A 21,877-nucleotide genomic window follows, 5' to 3' on the forward strand; every position below is an offset into this window, starting at 1 on the left:
AATGTTAATGATTACTTTCTCATGAGAGTGATGAAGCATATTGGCAACATCAAGATGGCTGTTACAGGAACAGATTGCTTTGGTATTTTTTCTGTAAGTTTGATTCATTTTGTATTAGCAAAATGTCTTACTTTATTAGCTTATTCCCTTGTACAAGGCTGAATCATAGATCTATTTTTTGTTGTTTGTTTTTTTTAAGTTTCTGTGCTTGCTTTCATTTCTTCAAGAAAATGGTAGCCTTTGCCAGCACTGGGGTTTCTTGAACTAGTGAATGTCCCAGTCCACTGAATACAAGCTGTAGGGACAAAGAGGTGACTGAAGGCTCAGAGAGGCTTCAGCACATACGAAAACCTTACAACTTACATGCATTTTGTTGATAAGTCTCTTAGATGTAAAATAAGTGACTAAGTATGATTAATGCAGGATTAACAAAACGGTGAGCATTCTGTTATTACTATAGTGGAGGGAGCACAGGGACTATTTTGTGATCATAGGATGCAGCATATGGGAAAAAACAGAGTCTTAAGGGAAGGTGGAAGATCTCTCGAAAAGGTATTGCCTGCTAGAAGACACAGGAGAATAATTTTGTAAAGGAAGTTAGGTTATATTCAGTATCTAACCAGATTTAAAGGTTATTTTGCTTGATCTCAGATTCACAGAAACATTCATTTCTAATGAGCTTAAAGTATGTGGTTGCTAAAAACGCAAAACCAACATGTTGATTTCCCCAGTAGTTTCAACTTTCTTATGAACAACCATTGTTTATAAGAAAACATTGCCTTTGGCTATACAGATACAGTACAGATGACAGAAACATGCTTAGTAAACTGTAACCCTTAACCCTCTCTAAATTTTTTTTTCCTAAAACTCTTAGAATTCAGTGTTTGAAAGTAACTGATCGTGCATTTGTTACATTCAGTAGCATCAGTGGTTTTGCCTTCACTGAAGCTATGTTTATATTCAAACCACAAATAGGTGGGAATTTATACTTGAGGAATCATCCCCTAAATTTAGTTCACTGCTGTTAAAGTGGAAACTTCACTGGATTCTATGAAAGTTTTCACTTTGATTAGGTCTGAGACTTCACTTTTTTTCCTTCATGCATAATGGAATAAGGGCTACCCTTATTCAAAATAAGGAAAGGCAAGCAATGAAACCTTTTTAGGGAAACAAACAACAAATATAATTACTATTTTAAATACATATGTATAGTATACTAAGATGCAATAATTAGACTACCTTGTTTTGCATTTGGACTTTACTGAAACTTCTGTCCAAACTTACCTGTCCATAACCTCCAAGCACAGACCATAATGTTTTTACTTACACTATTACTTATACCAAACCACCCCATGACACAAACTTCGTATCTGATTTTAACGTTTAGAAAAAGATAAATTTTATAACACAATTATTATTGCCTGGTGTATATGCTATTTCTTTATAATCTCATTGTCCACCCTGTATACAGAGTGATTACACATTAAAGTGTTTTTTGCTTTAAATAGCTTACACATTTTAAGGAGCATAAAAATGAAGATAATTGTTTAAAATTTATCTGATTAAAAAAAACATTTACAGACAGACTGCAGTAGATAAAAAAAATTTCATATGCCACACAGACACCAAATTTCCTGCTTTCATCTCAAGTGGAAATACTTTTAGTTTCTAATAAAATTAATGACCAGATTCTGTCATTCTTTCTCCTGAGTAGTCCCAGGAACATTACAGTTACTTAACAAACATTAATTACAAGAATCTGGCTTTTAGCAAACAGATATTCCTCTGAGTTCAGCAAAACTGACAGTTAGAGATCGTTTTACACTTGAAAGTTACTAACTTTGCAAGAGATGAAGTTAATCATTTTGTGAATACTAAGTCTTTGTAGGTGTGAGATTCACTTTTGCTATCTGATCAGACTGCATCCAAACTTCAGTTTCCTAAATGCTGTGAGGCTGAAAGAAGCAGAAGAATATCCTTTAAGTTTTACTTGCAAGTCTGGGGACTGTAACCTAGATTTTACAGCACTTTTTCATCGAGTTTCAAAGTGGTCCATGAAGAAGGATAAAATTATCACCCCCATTTTTAAAACAAAAATGACAGTAGAGGGAGGGAAATTATTTGCATGAAGGCATCTAGCAGGTTAGCAGCAAAGCCAAAACCAGAAGAACTGAAGGCTTTGTTTGACATCCTGTCTACCAATCCATTTTGTCTAACGTATCAGGTTTTTTTTCTTAACAGGGTTGCTACAAATTGAGTTGAAAACAAGGAAAACTTGCTTTTGGCGTCATCAGAAAGGAAAGCCAGATACATATCTTTCCACGATAGAAGCAATTTATTACTTCTTTGTGGACTATCACCAGGAGGTTTTGAAAGAGAACTACAAGGGACAATATGATAATCTGCTTTTTTTCTTTTCATTTATGTACTCATTGATTAAAAATGCCAAGTGTTGTAAAGGAAAAGAATAAATTAAGATGTCTCTGTCTATAGGTAACAACATTTAATTTTGTTTCTTTTGTAATGAACTGAACACATGTAACTATTTTTATCTTACTGAAATGTGGAAATAGATTGTACTCTTAGAAACATGTATAGTGCTGCTCCAAAAGCAAGCTAAAGACCTCATGTCATACACACAAGACTGTAGAACTACTTAGATGAGCAGTCTGATTAAAATTACTTAAAACACTCATTCTTTACTAAATACTACTGTGTTAGAAGCTCAGACCTCATCTGGTAATCACAATGAGAGTATTTCATGAGATGGGGATTGGAGTACTTGGCCCTCATCCCATAAGGATTTACCTAACCGTAAAAAAAAAAAAAGTAATTATCATGCTAGCTTTTTATTATTAATTTTGTTTTAGATGCTTTGTGTGTTTTACACAGTATGTCTGATTTCAGTTTTGTAACATTAAAATCTTACTGAAATGATTAGGATGATACTTAATTGGGGTTAGGGAACAGCAGAAAAATGAAAGGCAACATTAAGTGAATGGAGTATAATTGATGTACTTTGTGATGATGTACTTAACTCTGGAAAATTGTTCTAGTAATAGAAAAGAGCCATCTCTTTAAACATTATTGTGCGTGTGTACACAAATCACAGTGCATGATTGCTGTATTGCCATCCACATACCGTTGTATTAAGAGTACTCTCAACTTTCTGGATAATTTTAGGCTTCTTCAAACAGAATTTAATATCAAGTAAGATTATTATAGACATTATTATTTTGGGAAACACTAACCTCTGTCATTATGGCATATCATAGTAAAATTTTGTAGAAGCCACATGCTTGTATTCTAAGCAGCAGAAAGGGCTCATTGCATTGTTGGAATTACCTGAAAATGTAGATATTTTTGCAGGACCTAAGCCAAAGTAATTTACAGAGACAAGAAATATGAGAGACAGTGGTTCTGACCGCAACATTTCTGACAGGACTTCCTTAAATTAGGTAGACCGTGAATCTGCAGTGTTATTTCTTTTGCAGTAATAGTGCAAATTTGCACAGCATAAATAAAACTTCAATTGTGCTGATTTAATTTTGGTTGGTATGTGTAGCACTGCTGGCAGAGTTATCGTGTGTGAATGTAACTACGTGTGTGTGCCTTTGCCAGGCTCTATCAGTACAGGTAATGCCGGCAGAGGTAAAAGACCTAAGTTACACCTTTACAAGTAGAGTTGTATCAATACATTTTATCATGCTAAATTTATCATGGATGTTCTGCCAAAAATTTATGTTGGTAAAAATTCTAACCTTAAGATAGCAAAAAATGTTTGATTACAAGTACAATATAAGATGGATAAATATTTTGGAATACTGTTACTGAAGAAAAACTAAATCTTGTCAAAGTGACCCAGATGGAAAATAATAATAATAATAATAATTTTTAAACAAAAGTTCCAAAGTCTTTGATTGTTTTCCTCTACAAATCTGGCTATATTACCATCTGTAGCATACTCTCCAGGAGAGTACCCTCTCAGCCTGGTAAACATAGAAACACTGCCTTGAAAAAACTTCAAGGAACTATTTTTACACTTACACAGCATTCTATACAGGCTTAAACAACTGATTCATTGCCTTTTTTTTCTTTTTTAATGCTTCAAGGTATTGAAGAAATCAAAGTAAACATTGCTTAAAACAAGGTACAGATTATATACTCTTTGCAAGTTGTACTTATCTTCAGATTCGTAATCTCATCTGCACAAGTAAATGCATATAAAAACGTGATTCAATGAACAACCAAAACACATCGCCCCCATTTGCAAGAAGAAATGCTAGTTAAGTTATATGAGTACATATGAAGTATGTGAACTACAACAGCACTACAGGAAACACGTACTTGAAGTCAGAAAAAGAAAGCGCACTTAAATGTTTGTATATGTGTGTGCATGCGTGTATATATCTAAATGGCACAACTGTAATGTGAGTTCGTGTGCCAGGCAGTGAGAAAAATCAGTCATGTCTCAGTGCTATTGAAACAACACATTTCTTATTCATTTAGCTCTTATTACTATTGGGTTATTTTGGCTTTTTACAATGATTAATACTATTTCCTTTGGTATGAATTTTGATAGTCTTTTGACATTTCCATCTGTTCTTTTATTAAAGATTGCTGTAATATTTTTTAAAAATCATACAAGTGATTTTAAATCACACAAGCTTGAGGAGGAAACTTTCACCCACATTAAGCAAACGAAAATAAAATGAACACACTGACCTAATGTTTTACAAGAACCAGAGAGAAAAATCTTGGGGGAAGGGGAAGTTACTTCCAAGACACATTTCCCTGAAAACATGTTTTTTTATTTAAGTAGAGGTCAGATAAAAGCCTATATAAGCTGTTCTTTGTTACTTTTGGAAAACAGTTTCATACAGTTAAAGATGGTTTCCAAATTTAAGTTTTGTATACCTCTTTATTTGAACAATGGGAATTAAGAATCTATTCCAAAAGTAAATTAATTTTAATTCTCAGGTGGAATCAATGTGCAGAAAAGATTTTAAATCTGGACGCTGTATCCAAGAACTGCATTCAGATTCTTCCATTGTGACTCTAGCATTACACTGAGGTTCTTCTCATACCAAGTGATACATCTAATATCCATAATTAATAGCCTATTGATTCGTGTGATAACCTTTTATAAGGGCAGGAGGGTAGTTATTGTCGCTTCTGCTGCAAATCTGTTCTGTCTGAGCAGCAAATGTACTTTCCCTTCTTCCGCTCTCCCCTCTCTAAAAAGATTTAAAACTTCTATTTAAATTCAAAACTGGTATAAGCCAAACTAACCAGGTCATCCACTTCACACTGAAAATGTCTCAATACCTCTTACACATTTTTCCAGCTGTTAGATTAACAAATGGTTTTGTTCCACCAAAGGAAAGTAATCAAGTGGTTAATCCTTTCAAGTGCAATTAGCAACACTGACCTCCCTGTTCTTTAAAATGAGGGTCATGGGGAGGTAAAGGCCAGTTCTGGGCCTTTCATATCAGAATACCCCTTCACTAACTATCTTGTCTGTTTCCAAAAACATCAGAGAGCAAGGGGGAAAACAGGCTTCTACTTCCATTAGCAGTAACTTAAACAGCCATAAGTTAAAGGGGGAGGAAAAGGAAGAGCATCTCTATCTATCTCCCTTCACAACAGAAGACATCTGGCCTCCTGTGGGGAGGCCCCAGATAACAAAGAACCTGTCATTACAAACCTCTGAGATGTGTTCAGAGAGCCATTTTACCTGCAGTCTGGCTCATTCATTTCCTGCCACTGAAGCCATCTGCTTTTGCTTATTGTGGGTATTATTGTTCTTTGTTTGGCCAGGAGCGTGAAGTGGTTTCACTTTAACATGCCTGTATGCTTGGTCAGAGGGAAGATTTAATCCTTTTCTCAAAATGAATAAGAAGGAGCCCAGAAAACAATTCCTTTCCTGGAAGGTAGCACAAAAGTCATCCAAACCTAGGTTGAATAAAGGGTCATGGTAGTGCATTGGATAAAGATACACTGAGATGGAAAAGAGATGACAACTTTGAATCTACAGCAAAAACCTTCCAAAGAACTTGTAATCCTACCTGATTTAACTCCTTTGCCACTGCTTCTGGAAATTTTTTTCAGGTCAGGTCCATTAGGTTTTCACGTTTCACATTGGCTTCTTCAGCTCCAATTGCACAGTTACGAAGTAATCCATTCTCACCTTCCTTTTACATTGAGTTTCAGTACTTACACTCAGGCTTTTGTCTTAATGCTTTGCTTTAAAAACCATTTCTTTCCTAGTAAGCAAAGATTATATAAAACAGAAATTGGCCTGAAAATCCACCCACCTATCCCTATCTTTGAGAGTACCAAAATAAGGGGGGAAAAAATTAAAATTATTTTCCCGTCATTTACCATAATGTAGTTACTACACTCTCAGGTACCATTAACTTCTGCGTCTCAAAGTATTTCAAAAAGTTGTGCATCAGCTGAATTCATCCAAATTGTTTTGCAACAAAACTTAATGGTGACTGTAGCAATTGTAAAACAGGAAAGCTTTCCCACTAAAATGGAAAGATTATGTGACATTAAGGTGCTGATCTATTGATAACCAGAATATGAGGTTACCATTAAGGTAATGAATGACTCAACATAATCTCTAAAATGTTATCCCTTGTCTCAAGAGACATTATTTTGATGCAAACCCAATGCTTTCAAACTTCGTCATTAGTAAGAATGCTGATTTTGGCTGGTGACACTTAGTAATACCAACATTCAAAGTATTTATGTGAAAAAAATACAGCATTCTTCCTGTTCACTTGTGATCACATATTCCTGCCATTTTTAGATGGCTTCTGAAGAGAAATCAGATGCTGTAGAATTTAAGTTGCGTAACACATTAAACTTTAAAAACACTTATAACAGTGTGGTTTCTTTACCACTACCTGCCAGAGGAAAAAAATAAATATTTCTTAAGCATCACAGCAAGAGGTGGAAACTGCTTCTGTAACGCAAACCAGATTTTGTTTTCTCATGTCACTGAAAATGGAGATCTTTGTCTAACTTCAGCAATAGCGGTGATATCATCAGATTCAAATCAACTATGACTTTACTGTTAACTTTTCAGACCACTGGTGTTGCAATGGAACATTTAGAAACATACCACAGAAAAGCAGATAGAACATATCAGTATTCCTGAGACTGAGTTACTACTCTACCCATGATCCCATGTGCTCCACTTTCCCCACCTGTAATGTTAAGTCTCTTAATAACATCTCTGCTTATATAATATTGGTCCCATAAGACAGCTAAACCCAGCATGGAACCTAAAGGCTAAGTGTTACTTCAAAGGTTCTGATGGCAAAATTTCTACTTCCAACACAGGGACAGAAGAGCTATATAGAAGTATACATATATGTATATATTCATATTTATGCATCTCCTTTCTAGTGATAAATATACTGGGACAAAGGCTACAGATTTTTTCCTATGCTACTAATGTCTTAGGGAACATGAAAGACAAAGCAAAAATGAAGTATCAGAGATAGCAAGATTCAGGAGTAATCTGTTACATATAGAAAGCAAGTATATACTTTAATTAGATACAGTCGCATATCTGAGGCACACAGATGAATAGCCTGACTAGGAATTCATTTGTAAAGTTTGGATGGGCTTTTTTTTATTTTATTTTAAATAGTTGTATACAAGCAGAGTGGTGGATATGCCTCCAAACAATACACTGAAAGCAAGTGATATTTCATACCTTTTAACCATTCTGATTATCACTGCTAGTGAGCCCAGTGGAGTTCCCTACTCTTGTCTTGTGAAGTATCACATTTTCTTTGCATCTCTAAGCATTGGATTTGGGGAAAAAAGCTAAACACTGTTGCAGAAAACAGCTCCCTGCATGCAGATAATTCAGATGACCTGCAAGATACATCAGTGTGAAATAGACAAGCTGCATTAAACAACATCATATCTGTTTTGAATAAATGCATCATTGTGTAAAAAATGTACTCAATAATTCATACTTATCTACAAACTCATGTAACAGCGGTAGTAGCATACTACTGGGTGCATTTGGTTTTTCATTTGTTTTGACCCTAGAACAAACTATGGACGTTTGTCTTAAAAAACCTTAATGGAATCTTTCAAGTAATGGAAACTGCACAAAAATCTTATCTTGCAACTTTTCAACCATGATTCAATAAAAAGTTGTAGCTATTTGAATTACATAAAAATACTTTGGAACAATTAGATTACACTAAAAGTTCAATAGCAAATTAAATAGATAAAATGGGTATACAAATCTACTTTGCATGTCAATACATATCAGCATTGATGACTGCTAATAGATGGTCATTAGATCTTAGAATGAACTAAACATTTATAACTTGTTCTCCAAATCACTAAGAAGAGACAGTAGTAATGATTTTCAAGCTAGAATATGGATTTAATATACATATCACTCACTGAATGAAAGATATTGATCTTATAATTATGAAATTATGAAGCCCCAGCACCAATATAACAGTGCCTCAAACATCAAGCTCTGGACTTAGACTAATACCAGGCATGAACGTGAGCACCTTTGATGCAGGCCTTTTTTCTCCTCAGGTGTCTTCTGTCCACCTCTTGCCTTTTCCTTGAACATGTATATTCCCAAATTCAGTTAATTCATGCCTCTGAGTGTATCATTCTCTGGTAAAAAGACCAGTTAGTTATGATGAATACAGCAAGAACACTAATCAGTTACTCCCCCAAACAAATGCAAGCATATTAAGTTTGTGAAATTAGTACCAATTAGCACAGTTATTATGGCTTGCAATATTGTTAAATTATAAAGGAACACTTCCTACTAATTGAAAGGTCTTTGAGATGTGTTGTCTTTGCGCATTCACAACTGTAAATATAGAGTATGGCTTAAATCAGAACCCTTTTCGCTCTGCTGCTATTGGAAAGCATATACATATATTTCTTTTGTGTCTTGCAAAAGATATGAGCTCAAAAAGACTTTGCACACCAATACATCTCAAAAAACCCCCAATTTCAGATAGGTAATCTTCCTTTCTTCAAGTGATTCCTGCAAACTGGGCATGACATTCATGCAGACTGGGTATTATGACTGTTAGCATGCTGACAGAGTGACTGGTATTTTACTTCAGTTCTAACTCAGCTGAACCCACATGAAACCCAACAACTGAGAGGCCAGAATCATCCATTCATGACAAGGCACAGCTGTACAGCTCATGGACATGGCATGCCATAACGTGGAAGACAAAACATCTTGCACACATTTCAAACAGTTCAGGGTTCTGGCACTACACATACATCAGTCTGTTGCAGGGACTGGAGACATTGTGCCCTGAATCTGCAGGGAGGGAGTCTGGGCATTGCAAAAACGTTTATCACTGTAGCTTTGGACAGGGGTTAAAAGGGTATTTCCCTGCAGGCAAAAAGTTAAATACATACATCCAGGCATAACAGGGCATGCCAAAAGAGGCCAAAGGGCTATACAGGTCATTACAAACTAATTCAAGAATAAAAATGCAAAGAAAGAAATTAAGCATTGAATTACACAAATTCTGAGTCACCTGCACAGAGGAATGCAATGGGTCAAAATCCACCATTTGCTTATCAGAGAAGAGGACAAAGGAGCAAGAGCACACCCACTCTGATGTTAAGGAAAATGCATTTGTCTCATGATCATGTTCATGACGACCCACAGTGAATCTGCAAATGCATGGCCCTCTATGGAAAATCGATGTGATGGATGGTGATGTTTGCACTGCTGCCTTTTGACTACTGAATGAAGAACAATATAACCAAACCAGTGTTACGCTGTTTCTCTGATGCTTTGGTTTTTGACTAACAATATTTTACTAGTTTACAAATTCCTGGTTTTATGCTAGCATTTACAATATTTTAATTTTGTTACAAACAGCATGAAAAACTATTACTACGATTGTATATTTCATAATATGCCTTCTGTCCTATAAAACTGAGATAAGACTTGGCCTTTACTCTGCAAGAATGCATTTTTGTCCACATGATCTGGATATCACGCAACTTCAATAAAACAAGTTGTCTGCAAGGTAAATGACAGACTCTTCATTTTGTTCTACACTTCATTTTGTTAAAAAAAAAAAAAAAGAACATTTTGTGTCTCAATATAATCTTCAGTGTATTATCACATTGATTGGATATAACTTCTGATCAAATTACTGTCTATATCTGTTAATGTCTAAAAGTCTTGGTTTCAAACATACTTTAGGACTCCTGAGTCCTAATGAGTTAAAGAAGCTGAGTTCCATATGGAAAACCTTACTTTTTCTCAATTAAAAACTGAATTTCATAAAACATTCCTAGTATGTACTCCATTTTAAGTGTGTCTCCTATAATCAATGAGTTGTTTTGTTGTGTGATTTTTTTTTTTAAACCATGCATGAATGCTATCCTCCCAGCCTAAAGATCAGCCTTAGTACAATTTCTGAAACTCTGTATTTGCTTTGGAGTTAGATGCTAACGAATTGTGCAGAATCAGGCTCTTTGTCAGTTTAAATATATATATACATATATATGTGTGTGTGTATATATATATAGTGTCTTTTCTGAAAAAGGATACTACTGTGGATTCCAGAAAAATAAGTTTGCTCAAGTTAAAACCACATGCTTCATCTCAAATGTTGTTGCTAATGCTAACTAAAAATACTGTATTTCAAAAACACCAGAAAAGTTTTATTTCTTTTAAAAATTTTCAGAGATTTAGTTTCACGACTAAATTGCTTGCCAAACGCAGCATGAATTCCAGCTGACCTGAAACTGTATTTTAGAGTGATCACTGTGCAATTGAAACATTCTATCTAGCTTTCTCTGTTCACAGGTTTTCCTTAGGAAAAAGCAATACTGCAGAGTCTTTTTATTATTATTATTTACAGCAGACAAGGAAGTAATTTGATACAGCTTCAATTTTCAGAAAACTCATGTAAAGCACCTCAGTCTACTTCTTGAAGCAGTTGGATTGTGGTACTTCCTCTCTTAACCTCACACAAGTCTAAGTATGTTTAGAGTTGTTAGCAATTTGCATACCTATGTCAGTTACAAGTACAAAAATGCTTGCATTCTTTTCCATCAAAATTGCATTGGCAAAGAACATAGCATAGAAATTTTTGCATTGCCCAAATCTTTCCCTTTTCGTTGAACATGGCTTACTTTATCTGGGGAACTGGTTTAAACTTAACGACTGGAGCAGCTGCCAGGGTATTTGACAGTAAAACTACTCTGCCAAACTCTTAAATGCACAATAATTTCTAATATGGACAAAGCCTAACAGTGATTTTGCTCATTTTAAAAGGAGAACACATTAAAAAAATATAAGGGGTAAGAAACAGGATAATCTTGAATCTCTTGAAGTCCATGAAATCATAACACTGTAGACTCAAGGAAGCAAGGCAATATGCAATATTGTAGCAGTTCATCGTATGAATGGTCCTATGGAAATGGCCAAGATTTCTTTTCCTAGGACCCTGCAATGTTCTGCCTTCTCTATGTAGGCAATGGACATTTTCAGTTAAACTTGCATTTACATATATTCATCTTCCATATGAGGCATCAATTCAGAAAAGACATTTCTTGTTCATCTTTCTACATGTTGGCATTTGCCTTGTGAGAAGAAACATCCTATAACTAATAGAGTTCTGTCACTGTTTTCTAGTACCTTTTTTTGCTTTCCAGAGTTCCAGTACTGGCATTCCAGCAATAATAGAGTTGGGATCTTCCTGTGCTGCTGAGTTCACTGGGTCACTTGCACCAATACTCAGAGCCAAATCTACATCTGAGACAAAAAAGGAAGTATACTACAAAATGTATTATTTATGAAAGAAAAGCCACTGCTTCAAGTTATCAAGACAACACCAAAGCACGTTAATCAAGCATACAATAAATGATGACAGTTTGTTGTTTCATCTAAATGAAAAAATTAGGTCCATCTGTTGGTGTTCAAATCTAGAATTGAATCTTGGCAGTTACATGTGTTAATGAAAACTATTAAAAAAATTGTGCATTCTCTGTGTAAGATATGAAAATAAACACTAAAGATTTAAGAGGCAGTCTTACACAAGGCACATTTGAGGCTAAATAGAGTGCATATGTGGAATTTGAGGATGACGTCCATGATGTTATAACATGTAGCTTATTTCAACACTACTCACTTATGTTTCAAATCTACAATCCCTATTTTGTTTAGTTCCTCAGTTCGATTGCTCTGCATGTGAGAAGTACTCCATTCACACACAATCCATTGTATATCCAGGAATTAACATTTTTAGTAATCAAAGAGATTCCACAGCTTGGGTTAAGATGGTAGAACACAGCTCTAAAACTTGCTAGTAATTCCTAAAACCTCAAGCCACAGTGATCATGAATGGCTGGTGTATTTCTAGTGTAACTCTACTAATGAAAAAAGAGTCTTAGTTTGGAGCTGTAGTACCAACAGTATCAACTAGATCACCCTTATACTCACGCTCATCGAATCCATCAAAAACTGTTAGTGGGTTTGTGAAATGTAACTTTTGCAAAAGCAGCAGTGATTTTCTGCCAAGCATACTTATCCATGTTCCTGCCAATTCCTCCTTTTTTTTTTTCTTCTTTCTTCAGTTTGCATAGTGAAAACCGGTTTTCACAGTTAAAGTTAATCTTGATGGTCTGTAGTTCTGTTCATTCTCCTGGAGTCCATATTAAAACAGCATCACGTTCTAGTTTCCTTTCCTCCAAACCTTCTTAACCAATAGACCATACCCTCAACAACAGTTCAGCAATTTAATGTTTGAGTTCCCTTAGTATGTCTGTGTGAATATTGTCTGGTCCTAGTATCTTGTTGCTTATTCATTTAACGAATTTGCTCTAACAGCTTATACATTCTGACATATCAATTCAAGACCATTGTTCAACCATCCATGCATAAACAAAAGTTCCAGGAAACAGCCGTAAGAAATTACCTCACAGCAATGGGAAGAACACAAAAAAATACTTACTATATCCACCAACATGGATGAAAAAATAGATGGCATTTGGGTTGCTGGAATGACGCTCTGCATTCATTAACGAACTGCAGTTCCTTTTCCAGTAAAATCAGTAGCATAATTCTCAGCAACTACTGCAACATCAAGAGTGTACACACTTTTTTCTGGTATTCCAGAATGTTATATGAATGCAGTAAATTTGTTACCAATACAGTATATTTGATGAAAAATTATGTTTTATGCATACCAAGCAAAACTCAGTAGGTATTATCCATGCAAAACATTTGATTCTTTTCATTGTAGTTTTTAATTCTTTAATAATTACTCAATAACTCATATATTAAAAATACTACTTAATTCATCAAATCTAGGCAAACTACCAAGTAACAAACCTTAAGCTAGAAGAAAATTTTAAATTGTTCAGCATAAGAAAATACAAGTTTAATTACTAGTACAGCTTGACTACAAGAGAGGCTGATAATGTTTTAAGCCTTAACCGGAAAACCGTATCTTGTCCATTTCTGAAACATCACAAGGTACAGCAGTTTCTGCCCTGGCATATAGCCTGCTACAGTGTGAATACCAAACCAGGAAAACAAGAAAAGGGAAAAAGAGCTGTAAAAAAAAAATAAAAATCTGCAAGTGTAGAAGCAGTCTTGTTTCTGTGTACCAGATGCAAAGAGAAAACCAAGGAAACACTACTAGAAATACTACTTGAACAGCCCGTAACAGATATTCTTACAATGAGAGAGAGAGAAAGGATTGAAATAATTGAAAAACTTTCTTTACATTATCCTCTATCTTTTAAATACTACTTGAGAATGTACTTGACAAAATTGTTCAACACAGAAGGCTCTATACAGATCATTCACTGAGACCACCCGTCGTATGTACTGCACATATACAGAGCACAAAAAGGATTTAGATCTGAAGGCAAATAGAACTTACATTTACAGCAAAGTAAGGATTGTTTTGAAATAACTAAGTTATGGTTCAATCAGTATCAAAGGAGCCACTTTCTCTCTCGTTGAATACAGAAGGAACAACTGTCCCAATTTACTCACCTTTTTAAGAAAATGTCCATATTGTTACCAAATCAATAAAAACAGGAAAAAAAAACCTCAAAATTCTTATTGATCTTTTTTTTTTTTTTTTAATGAAAATATATTTTCTGTGAGCAGTTTATTTAAATAAGATAGCATTGTGGCTCAACTCCCTAGCTGGTGTAATTTGTCTTCCTTCTGTTGAGGTAAGATTCTGTTGTCTGTTGATCAAAGCAGTCATGGCAGTTTCTGCTAGTTTAAGAACAGAATTCTTATTACAATAACATTGATATTTTTCCCTTGTTCATTAAACATTTTTATTTTGCCAGCAGTGGTATGTTTTACCTTGGTTGACAAAGACCAACCTAAATTGTCAAAAACCTCATGGTTACATAAAAGCAGCCACTCATTTCTCCTGAAGCACCAAATAGCTTTTCACATTTCTCTGACTTACCAACTTGGAAAACAACAAAATTCAGATATTGGTGGCATACAAGAGAGAACTAAATTACAAAGAGGCATGTTAATCCAAACCCTAAAATTTACATTACATCCTTGGCAGGTTTTGTTTAGTTTCCTTTGTTTATTTTTGTTATGTTTTAAGTGACCTGAAAAAGTTATAGGTAGTGGTTGGAATCAATTTCTCTGCAGAAACCCATTTCATTCATTGTATCTGCATATGGCTACCTGTGGCTCCCAGGAACCCAGCAAAAAGAGAGGGCAAGGATGTTCTGGCCACACCATTTTTATGCCTTCTTCAAGAGTCCTCCAAGTGACTGAGAGGCATGAGCCAAAGGAATTTAGCGTACTGGTACATAGAGAACAGCCTCCAGTTGCTGCTGCATAGGTTTGTTTTGAGCAAAGAGGGGAAATAATAGCAATCTAATACAGATTTGTCTGGTTTCCCTGGTGTTTCTAAGAGATTCTAAAATGCAGACAAATATAATGTCAAGCTTGCAGCACCAAATACAACTCTACAAGCAGATTAGCCTCATTACAACCATGAAGTTACACCTATTTCAGCCACCTTGATAAAAAGTATATGCACCGCCTTGTCTTTCCAGACTGAGTTTACAGGGTGGACAATGAGTCAGAAAAACTAAGACTGTCAGCTGGAAAGATTTGACTTGGAAATCTCCGGGTGAGCAAGACACCATAGTGCTGTTTTACTACAGTTAACTCATAAACATTTTATCAGCTATCCCCTCTGCTTTTCCTTGGAACAAAAGCACATAGCTTGAATCCCATCTTCTAAGCTTGGCCCAAAGGAGCAGAACAGCTCTACAACAGATAAAACAGTGAAGAATTTTTACATGATGAAAACACAGCCAGCACAAGGTGACAAAAAAATCTGAAAAGGCGCTGTTGAAATTACCAGATTACCTGTTGTTAGTGTCCTCTGGAGCCTCTGGTTTAAAAGTCAGCAGCCTCAGAGGAAGGGGGAAGGCCGAGAAGCAGCAAAGACACATTTTTGTCTTTCTTCCTGATGTTATAGGTCACATCCACCCCCAGAGAATTGGTCTTCCTTATTTATGTAGTATGGAATATATTTGGAAAGATTTGTCATCCTACAAACTCAGGATTTATGCAGGAAAAAAGAAGAAATCCAAAACAGACAACTGACTGAAAATTAAAACCACAAATCATTAGCAACCTGAACATTGATTATTTTAATTATTTTTTTCATGTTTAATACTGCAGCATTCTATTTGGAATTCATTATTTTAATGCACATAAAATCTCTGACCCTTTAAAATATAATTTTTTTGATCTTCAGGGGAAGAGTATATAAATATCTTGACTAATAACAAATTTCTAGATCTTGAGTGTTTTCTGTGGGATTTTAATGTGACTATGCAAAACCAGCAGCTCTTGACATTATGTTCTACAGCAGCCTGCTTTGCTGAGGGAAGCACTTTGGCAGTTCTCTTCCTTTTCTCTGTATCATCTCCTCTCCTTTCAGAGGCCCCTCATCAGATGACCTATCCATTTGGCTAAGGGCTGCATGCAGCTGCATCTGAAAGAAGCCAACAGTATTCTTGGGTCAGCTGAGGAAGTCTGCTCAATTACAACTGCAGGTATAAACCATGCTTCTACCTCCTGTAACTTAGGGGAGAAAAGACCTAGGCCTCAACTCAGGTTCCAGCTGAGGTACAAAACGTATTGACTGGCTACACAGCAAATGCCGAGCAGCTTCATTGTAATGAAGAATGAATGATTTCAACTCACTGGCTCTGCTATCCTGCAGATATGAGATATGTGAAAACTGAATGTTTCCTTATCTCTGTAAATATTTTCAGTTTATAGTTATCCTACAGATATCAGACTCTCCTAGAATATCACGATACAAACTTTTTTTGTTGTTGTTATTGTTGCAAAATGAAAATGAATGTTGGCCAAGATCTGTCATTCTCTGAGAAATCTCTCAGACTGAATAGCTGATTACCCCCCAAAAACCTTGGCAGTGTTGAGTTACCCATTTTTAGGAAGAGACATTTTTAATTTTATGAGAATTAGCATGAAGAGGGAGACTCAATGAAGTAACTTCACCTCATACTTCTTTGCAATAAACAGTACTATTCCAAAGGTAAAAATCTATTTAAGGTCTGTGCCTAAGTTGTCTGCCTTTCCACTGTCCTCAGCTCTATGTTAGAGGACTTCATTATTTTTTCAGATGAGGAGAAAGACTCACAAAAAGTGTTCACAGATGTGAAGTTATGAACTTGTTTATTAGGATCTAATCATAATGAACAGGTCTAACTTTTATTGTAGCAGAAATATACAAGACTAAATCCTTAAAATTTCAGGATATGACAGATGGTGTAGGCCTCATGAAATTATGATTAGTGTTGTCTGTGTCTAGGGCCTTGGTATATTTTTCCCCTATGCTACAGCATTACAAAAAGATGGGGAGTGTAGTACTGCCAAGATGTACACTGTATTATCAAACGGGATACTTCTAGTGAGCCAAGGCTTCTTATTAGAACGATAAGATAACCTGTGGTTGCAACTCACTTCATCACAAAGTATTCAGCTTTCAATAATGTCACATACCTCCAAGACACTATTAAATGGGTTTAGTGTAAAATGCCAACTCATTACCATTCTCTACAGGCAGTCACAAAAATGCACTTTTTGAAAACATCTGAACACAAGGTTTCATTGCAAACATAGGAAAGAAAAAGCACAGCTTTGTATTTTATTATCAATCATTTTGTTATAACCCCCATTCTTAGCTTATATTTTTAATTTCTCTAATGCAAATTTTCAAGTCTTGCAAGTTTGTACAAGTTCTAGCACAATACTGCTACTTCATTAGAATAATTTAATACTCCACACTGCTATGCAACAGACACAAAAGCAAAATCACTGTCCTCAGACACTTAAAAAGGATAAAGTTAGTGTCAAAAGTAGGTTTTGTCAAGGGGAAGCTGGGCAAATGCTTTCAATAGCGTGGGCTCAGGTAGTTCGCATGTAAATGACTTGGCATGCTTAGGCTTTCAAAACACATTTCAAGGTAATGGAAAACACAGTCAGAAAGCCCAGGACACTAGCTTTTCTTGAGGAAGCACAGCATATACATAGGAACAGAGACAATTTGGTGTGAAGTTTACTAATAATTGTAGGGAGCTGTAATTATTAGCAAAGCCCAGAGGGGAACGACTGCTAACATCAAATGAGACAGGTGACATATAAAGGAGAGGAAGAGCTATTTAATAATATCAGTATTTGGATAACAAGCATGAATTTAATTGTGAATTGGATTGATGCAAATAAATTAGAAAGTATATTAGTTTGACATAATTAAAGTGACAGTGAAGAGTGAAATACACAGAATGTTATGCATGACCTGATGTAGCTTGAAAAGCCTGCTATTGAATAACTGAATAACAAGTATCTGAACTCTCATCTGGGCTAATGAAGATAGAATTCAACTCCTTTATCATTCCAATAGCTTGGTCTAATCCAATTTCAGTTTGAGTTCCGACAATTTCCATAGGTTTACCTCCTGTAGGTAGATGCTGTGCCATATCCACCCCAAATGACATCTGGCAAAGATATGCCCTAAATGTGAATGTACTAAATGAGCATATTGGTCAGAACAACAGTTCTGATTCCATTAAAAGAAAGCCAAAATAAATAGTTCATTTGCTGTAAATACCCATGTAGTTTGTTTGGGAAGGCAGACTGCATTACTCTTCAGTTCATTAAGGTTTACTTTAACAAGCTGTGAAGCTGATACAGCAATGGTTCAACAGTTCAATGTTGCATTGCCTTTTTCTTTTTTCTTTCTTTTTTTTTTTTTTGGAAAGCTTCAGCATCCCTCTTGGCACAAAAATCATACATTTTGAAGACATTTTTGGAAATGCCTTTGAGAAAACCTTGTTTTTCAGCCATTTATTTTTTTTTCTTCTCCTCCCAGAAGTACCTTAATATTTTTTCCCTAGCAAAACAAAGATGTTCTTTGTTTAAATAACATCTCCCTTCTTGCTTGTTATGAAACAGCACATTTCCCCAAAAGTGGTTGCTGGGTGAGATCCTTAAGTGAAGACTATTCACCTTTTGTTTAAAAAAAAAAAAAAAAAAAGCTTACATTATTGGTTTTACAAATAAATCACATTGCTGTTATTTCTTTTTCTAATTGTTTTTTTAAGTTCAAGTGCCAGATTTAGTGTACTAGAAACTGTTTACATGCAGAATGGTTACAGCTCATGCAATGCTATGCAAGTTCTCTTATACCCCAAGATGACTGCTATGATCTGAAAGAATCAACTCTCTCAAGAGCAGTATTTTAATCTCCATGCCTACATGTGAGTGCCAGTCAATGCCCACTCCACCATGCCTGTTACCAGCAGGAACTGTTTGCATGTTTACACTGTACAATGAAGCAGCATGTGAAAGTGTTGAGCTGTGGGTAAAGGAATTATTAAAAAAGCAGGGTAAAAATGGTTGAGTGCTGCCCTATACTGCTTGCAGTCCTTGAGTAGGCTGGATATCTTTACACAGCTCCATACCATCTCTGAGTGTGGTTTGTGGGATTCTGCAGGGCCTTGCAGCCTTGTTACAGAATTCTATAGGGCTAGATAAACATTCTGCAGAGTGCTTTGTGATTCCTCATAATTTATGCCAAATTTTTTCAGCTAATGTGCAAGACAGCATTATGGCTGGCAATCAGCAGATGCTGGATGTGCATGCAAAAGCCTTACATTATTTTTATTTGCAAGTGAAGAAGTTCAAGAATTGCTCTCTTGATAATATTACCATAACTGAGTAGAATGTTGTAACACAAAGACTGCACGCTAATCCAGGAGCATAGCTTGGATACAACATATTGTACCAGTCATGGATGCTGTCAGCAAGCCAGCATCTTCAATTAGTGGTGCCCAGGTAGAAGTGGTGCCAAGTTCAGCAAACTTGGAAGCAATCTTGGCTGCTCTAACACTGTACTGAGTTTAGTACTAAAGTATTTTTTAATGCTGATGCACTGAAAATTAAGATAAGCTACAGATACAGAATAAAAATACCAAAGATATTGCTCTCCATGGAAATTAATATATATAGAAGGAAAACATATATTGAAGGTACAAGTCAAAAATGTAGAATATTTTTTCAAGGAGTTCTCCAAAATGGAAATGCTCCATCTCCTGCCATACTCCACAATTCACAGAATCACAGAAAGATTTAGGTTGGAAGGGACCTCTGGAGGTCATCTGGTCCAACTCCCCCAACTCAAGTAGGGACACCTAGAGCAGGTTGTCCAAGGACCATGTTCAGACAGTTTTTTAACATCTCCAAGCAGGAAGATCTTTTTAGGCAACCTATTCCACTACTCTGTCACCCACGCAGTAAAGTGCTTCCTGATATTTAGACAGAGCCTCTTGTATTTCAGTTGGTGCTCACTGCCTCTTGTCCTGGCACTAGGTACCAATGAAAAGAGCTTGGGTTCCTTCTATTTGAACCTTATGATAGAAATTATGACAAAACAAAAGCAGTTGGATATATGATTACTTTGTGGTAGCAAATAGAACACAATAATTCAAAATACAAAACATCAGTAGCTGTATATTATTATAAAGTGGAAATAACTGATACAGAAGGACCTAGAAGACCTCTTACTGCAATGTCTCTAGCCACTAGTTATTCACATCAGAATCTTAGGATTAAGGCTCTATGGAATTTACATGAGACTTAAGCTCTAGAAAATCCAACAAAAGAAATCCTTGAGACCATCAACATCTCTCCTAATCAATGCTAAAGCCAAGATCACTAAAATTCTCTTCTTTGTTTTCCAGTGTTAACAAATTCATTAGATTAGGTTGTATAGGTCTACTTCCCATCTCAAAGGAACTAGAGAATCAGGCAGCTGCCACCTCCTTAAACTGCCTTTTGAGAGGTGGGTAGGCCTCTCAGGAACTTGCTCCTAAATTTCATATGACAGACTGACGAGTACCTAACAGTTTTTCATAAGCCACTAAACAAGCAGTGAAAGTTGCACTCCAATATAGGGCCCAGATTTTGAGAACATTGGCTGAAGGCTGAATGTCAAGGTGTGGATATTCAGTCACGTATTCGGCAATACATGTAAGACTCGCTGCCAAACCAACCAGACTGTGAAATGCAGCTACAAACCGAGGAAAGTCAGAGATTTCAATTTGTTTCGCAATGGTAAGACCTGCAAAATGAGATGATTTGGATCCAAGATAAAACATTACATTGTGTTTCATACTCAAAGCATAAACAGACTGTTGAGCAAGAAAGGACTGTTTACTTTTTAATGTTGTTTTCCTTTTCCTACAATGGAATAGAAATATAATAGTTATAGGAAACTTTAACCTAATTAAGTCTTTTCCAAAAATGCATTGCTAGAACATTTTAGGATGACAGCTTATAAGAAAGTGAGCCAGAACGGCACTTCTGAAGTGACAGTTTCTTATGTAGGGCAGAGAGTTGCGTGGATGCACCCATCGGAGTTTGCAAACACATTTTGCCTACAGGGAATCAAGGCATGCAAAATGCCTCTGGAGGCATTAGAAGACTGCCACAATGTAATAATAAACTGGCAAAGTACTGCCTTTCCCTCTTCTCTCTTACTGGGTTTCAACCTCAACCTTTGAGGATTTCTATTGGCTTCCACAGTATCAGATACAAAATCCTCCTTATAGAATCAATTTTGAAATTGAAATCTTCTTCCCCTGTAAATTCAAATTCAGATTAACTGAGTCACTTGATGGCTATAGATAACTGTTCAAGCACTTCTGGCTGAGGATTTCAGTGCTCCTACTACTGCTCATGCCTGACCCTCCAGCAATCCCAATCACAACAAGAATATTTTCCAAATCCAGATCAGAGATATTCTGGCTAGACAACTCTGCCAGCACACCTGCACAACACACACCTGAGCCAAAATGCATCATCTGAAAAAACAATGAAAAAGTGAACATGTAGCACAGCTGTGCTTCAAGCTTTATTCTTTGTAAAGGAATATAAAGGCATTGAAAGACTTTTATAATCTCCTGAAAGACTGAGAACTAATAGTTAATATTTCATCTTTAAATAAAAGACACATTTCTTCTTTTGTTTATTAATGCAACTGAATATCCTTTTCTGATTATAAGACTTACGCAAATTGCTTCCTTTCACATTTTCTGGTTTCTATATTTCTTTATGACACCAATCCACCAAACAACCATGAAACTAATTAGAATCCCAGCAACTCAGCTCCAGGACCCATTGACACATATTTGAGTAAGTTTTCAATTATCATAAACAGTGACATATTGTTTTCTAATATTAGTCTACAATGCCTGAATTATTGCCTTAGTCGTTATTGTTTTCAGGCCTAGT

At 35.7% G+C, this 21,877-nt stretch overlaps 1 protein-coding gene across 9 annotated transcripts in view; it reads left to right on the forward strand.

The window, feature by feature from the left end:
• Positions 1-4,508, forward strand: part of FGF7 (fibroblast growth factor 7) — a 56,321-nt gene extending 51,813 nt beyond the window's left edge. For 7 of the 9 annotated variants that reach the window (XM_067003800.1, XM_067003799.1, XM_048052341.2 and 4 more), the window contains one exon: positions 2,242-4,508. In XM_067003800.1, the coding sequence (XP_066859901.1) occupies positions 2,242-2,471 (230 nt within the window). In that variant the 3' untranslated portion in view covers positions 2,472-4,508. The remainder of the gene's footprint in view (positions 1-2,241) is intronic. The other 2 variants (XR_010834202.1, XR_010834201.1) reach the window with 1 other exon arrangement.
• The last annotated feature ends 17,369 nt before the right edge of the window (positions 4,509-21,877 follow it).

The sequence above is a fragment of the Anser cygnoides genome, chromosome 11 (genome assembly GCF_040182565.1).
Source record: "Anser cygnoides isolate HZ-2024a breed goose chromosome 11, Taihu_goose_T2T_genome, whole genome shotgun sequence".
NCBI classification, from domain to species: Eukaryota; Metazoa; Chordata; class Aves; order Anseriformes; family Anatidae; genus Anser; species Anser cygnoides.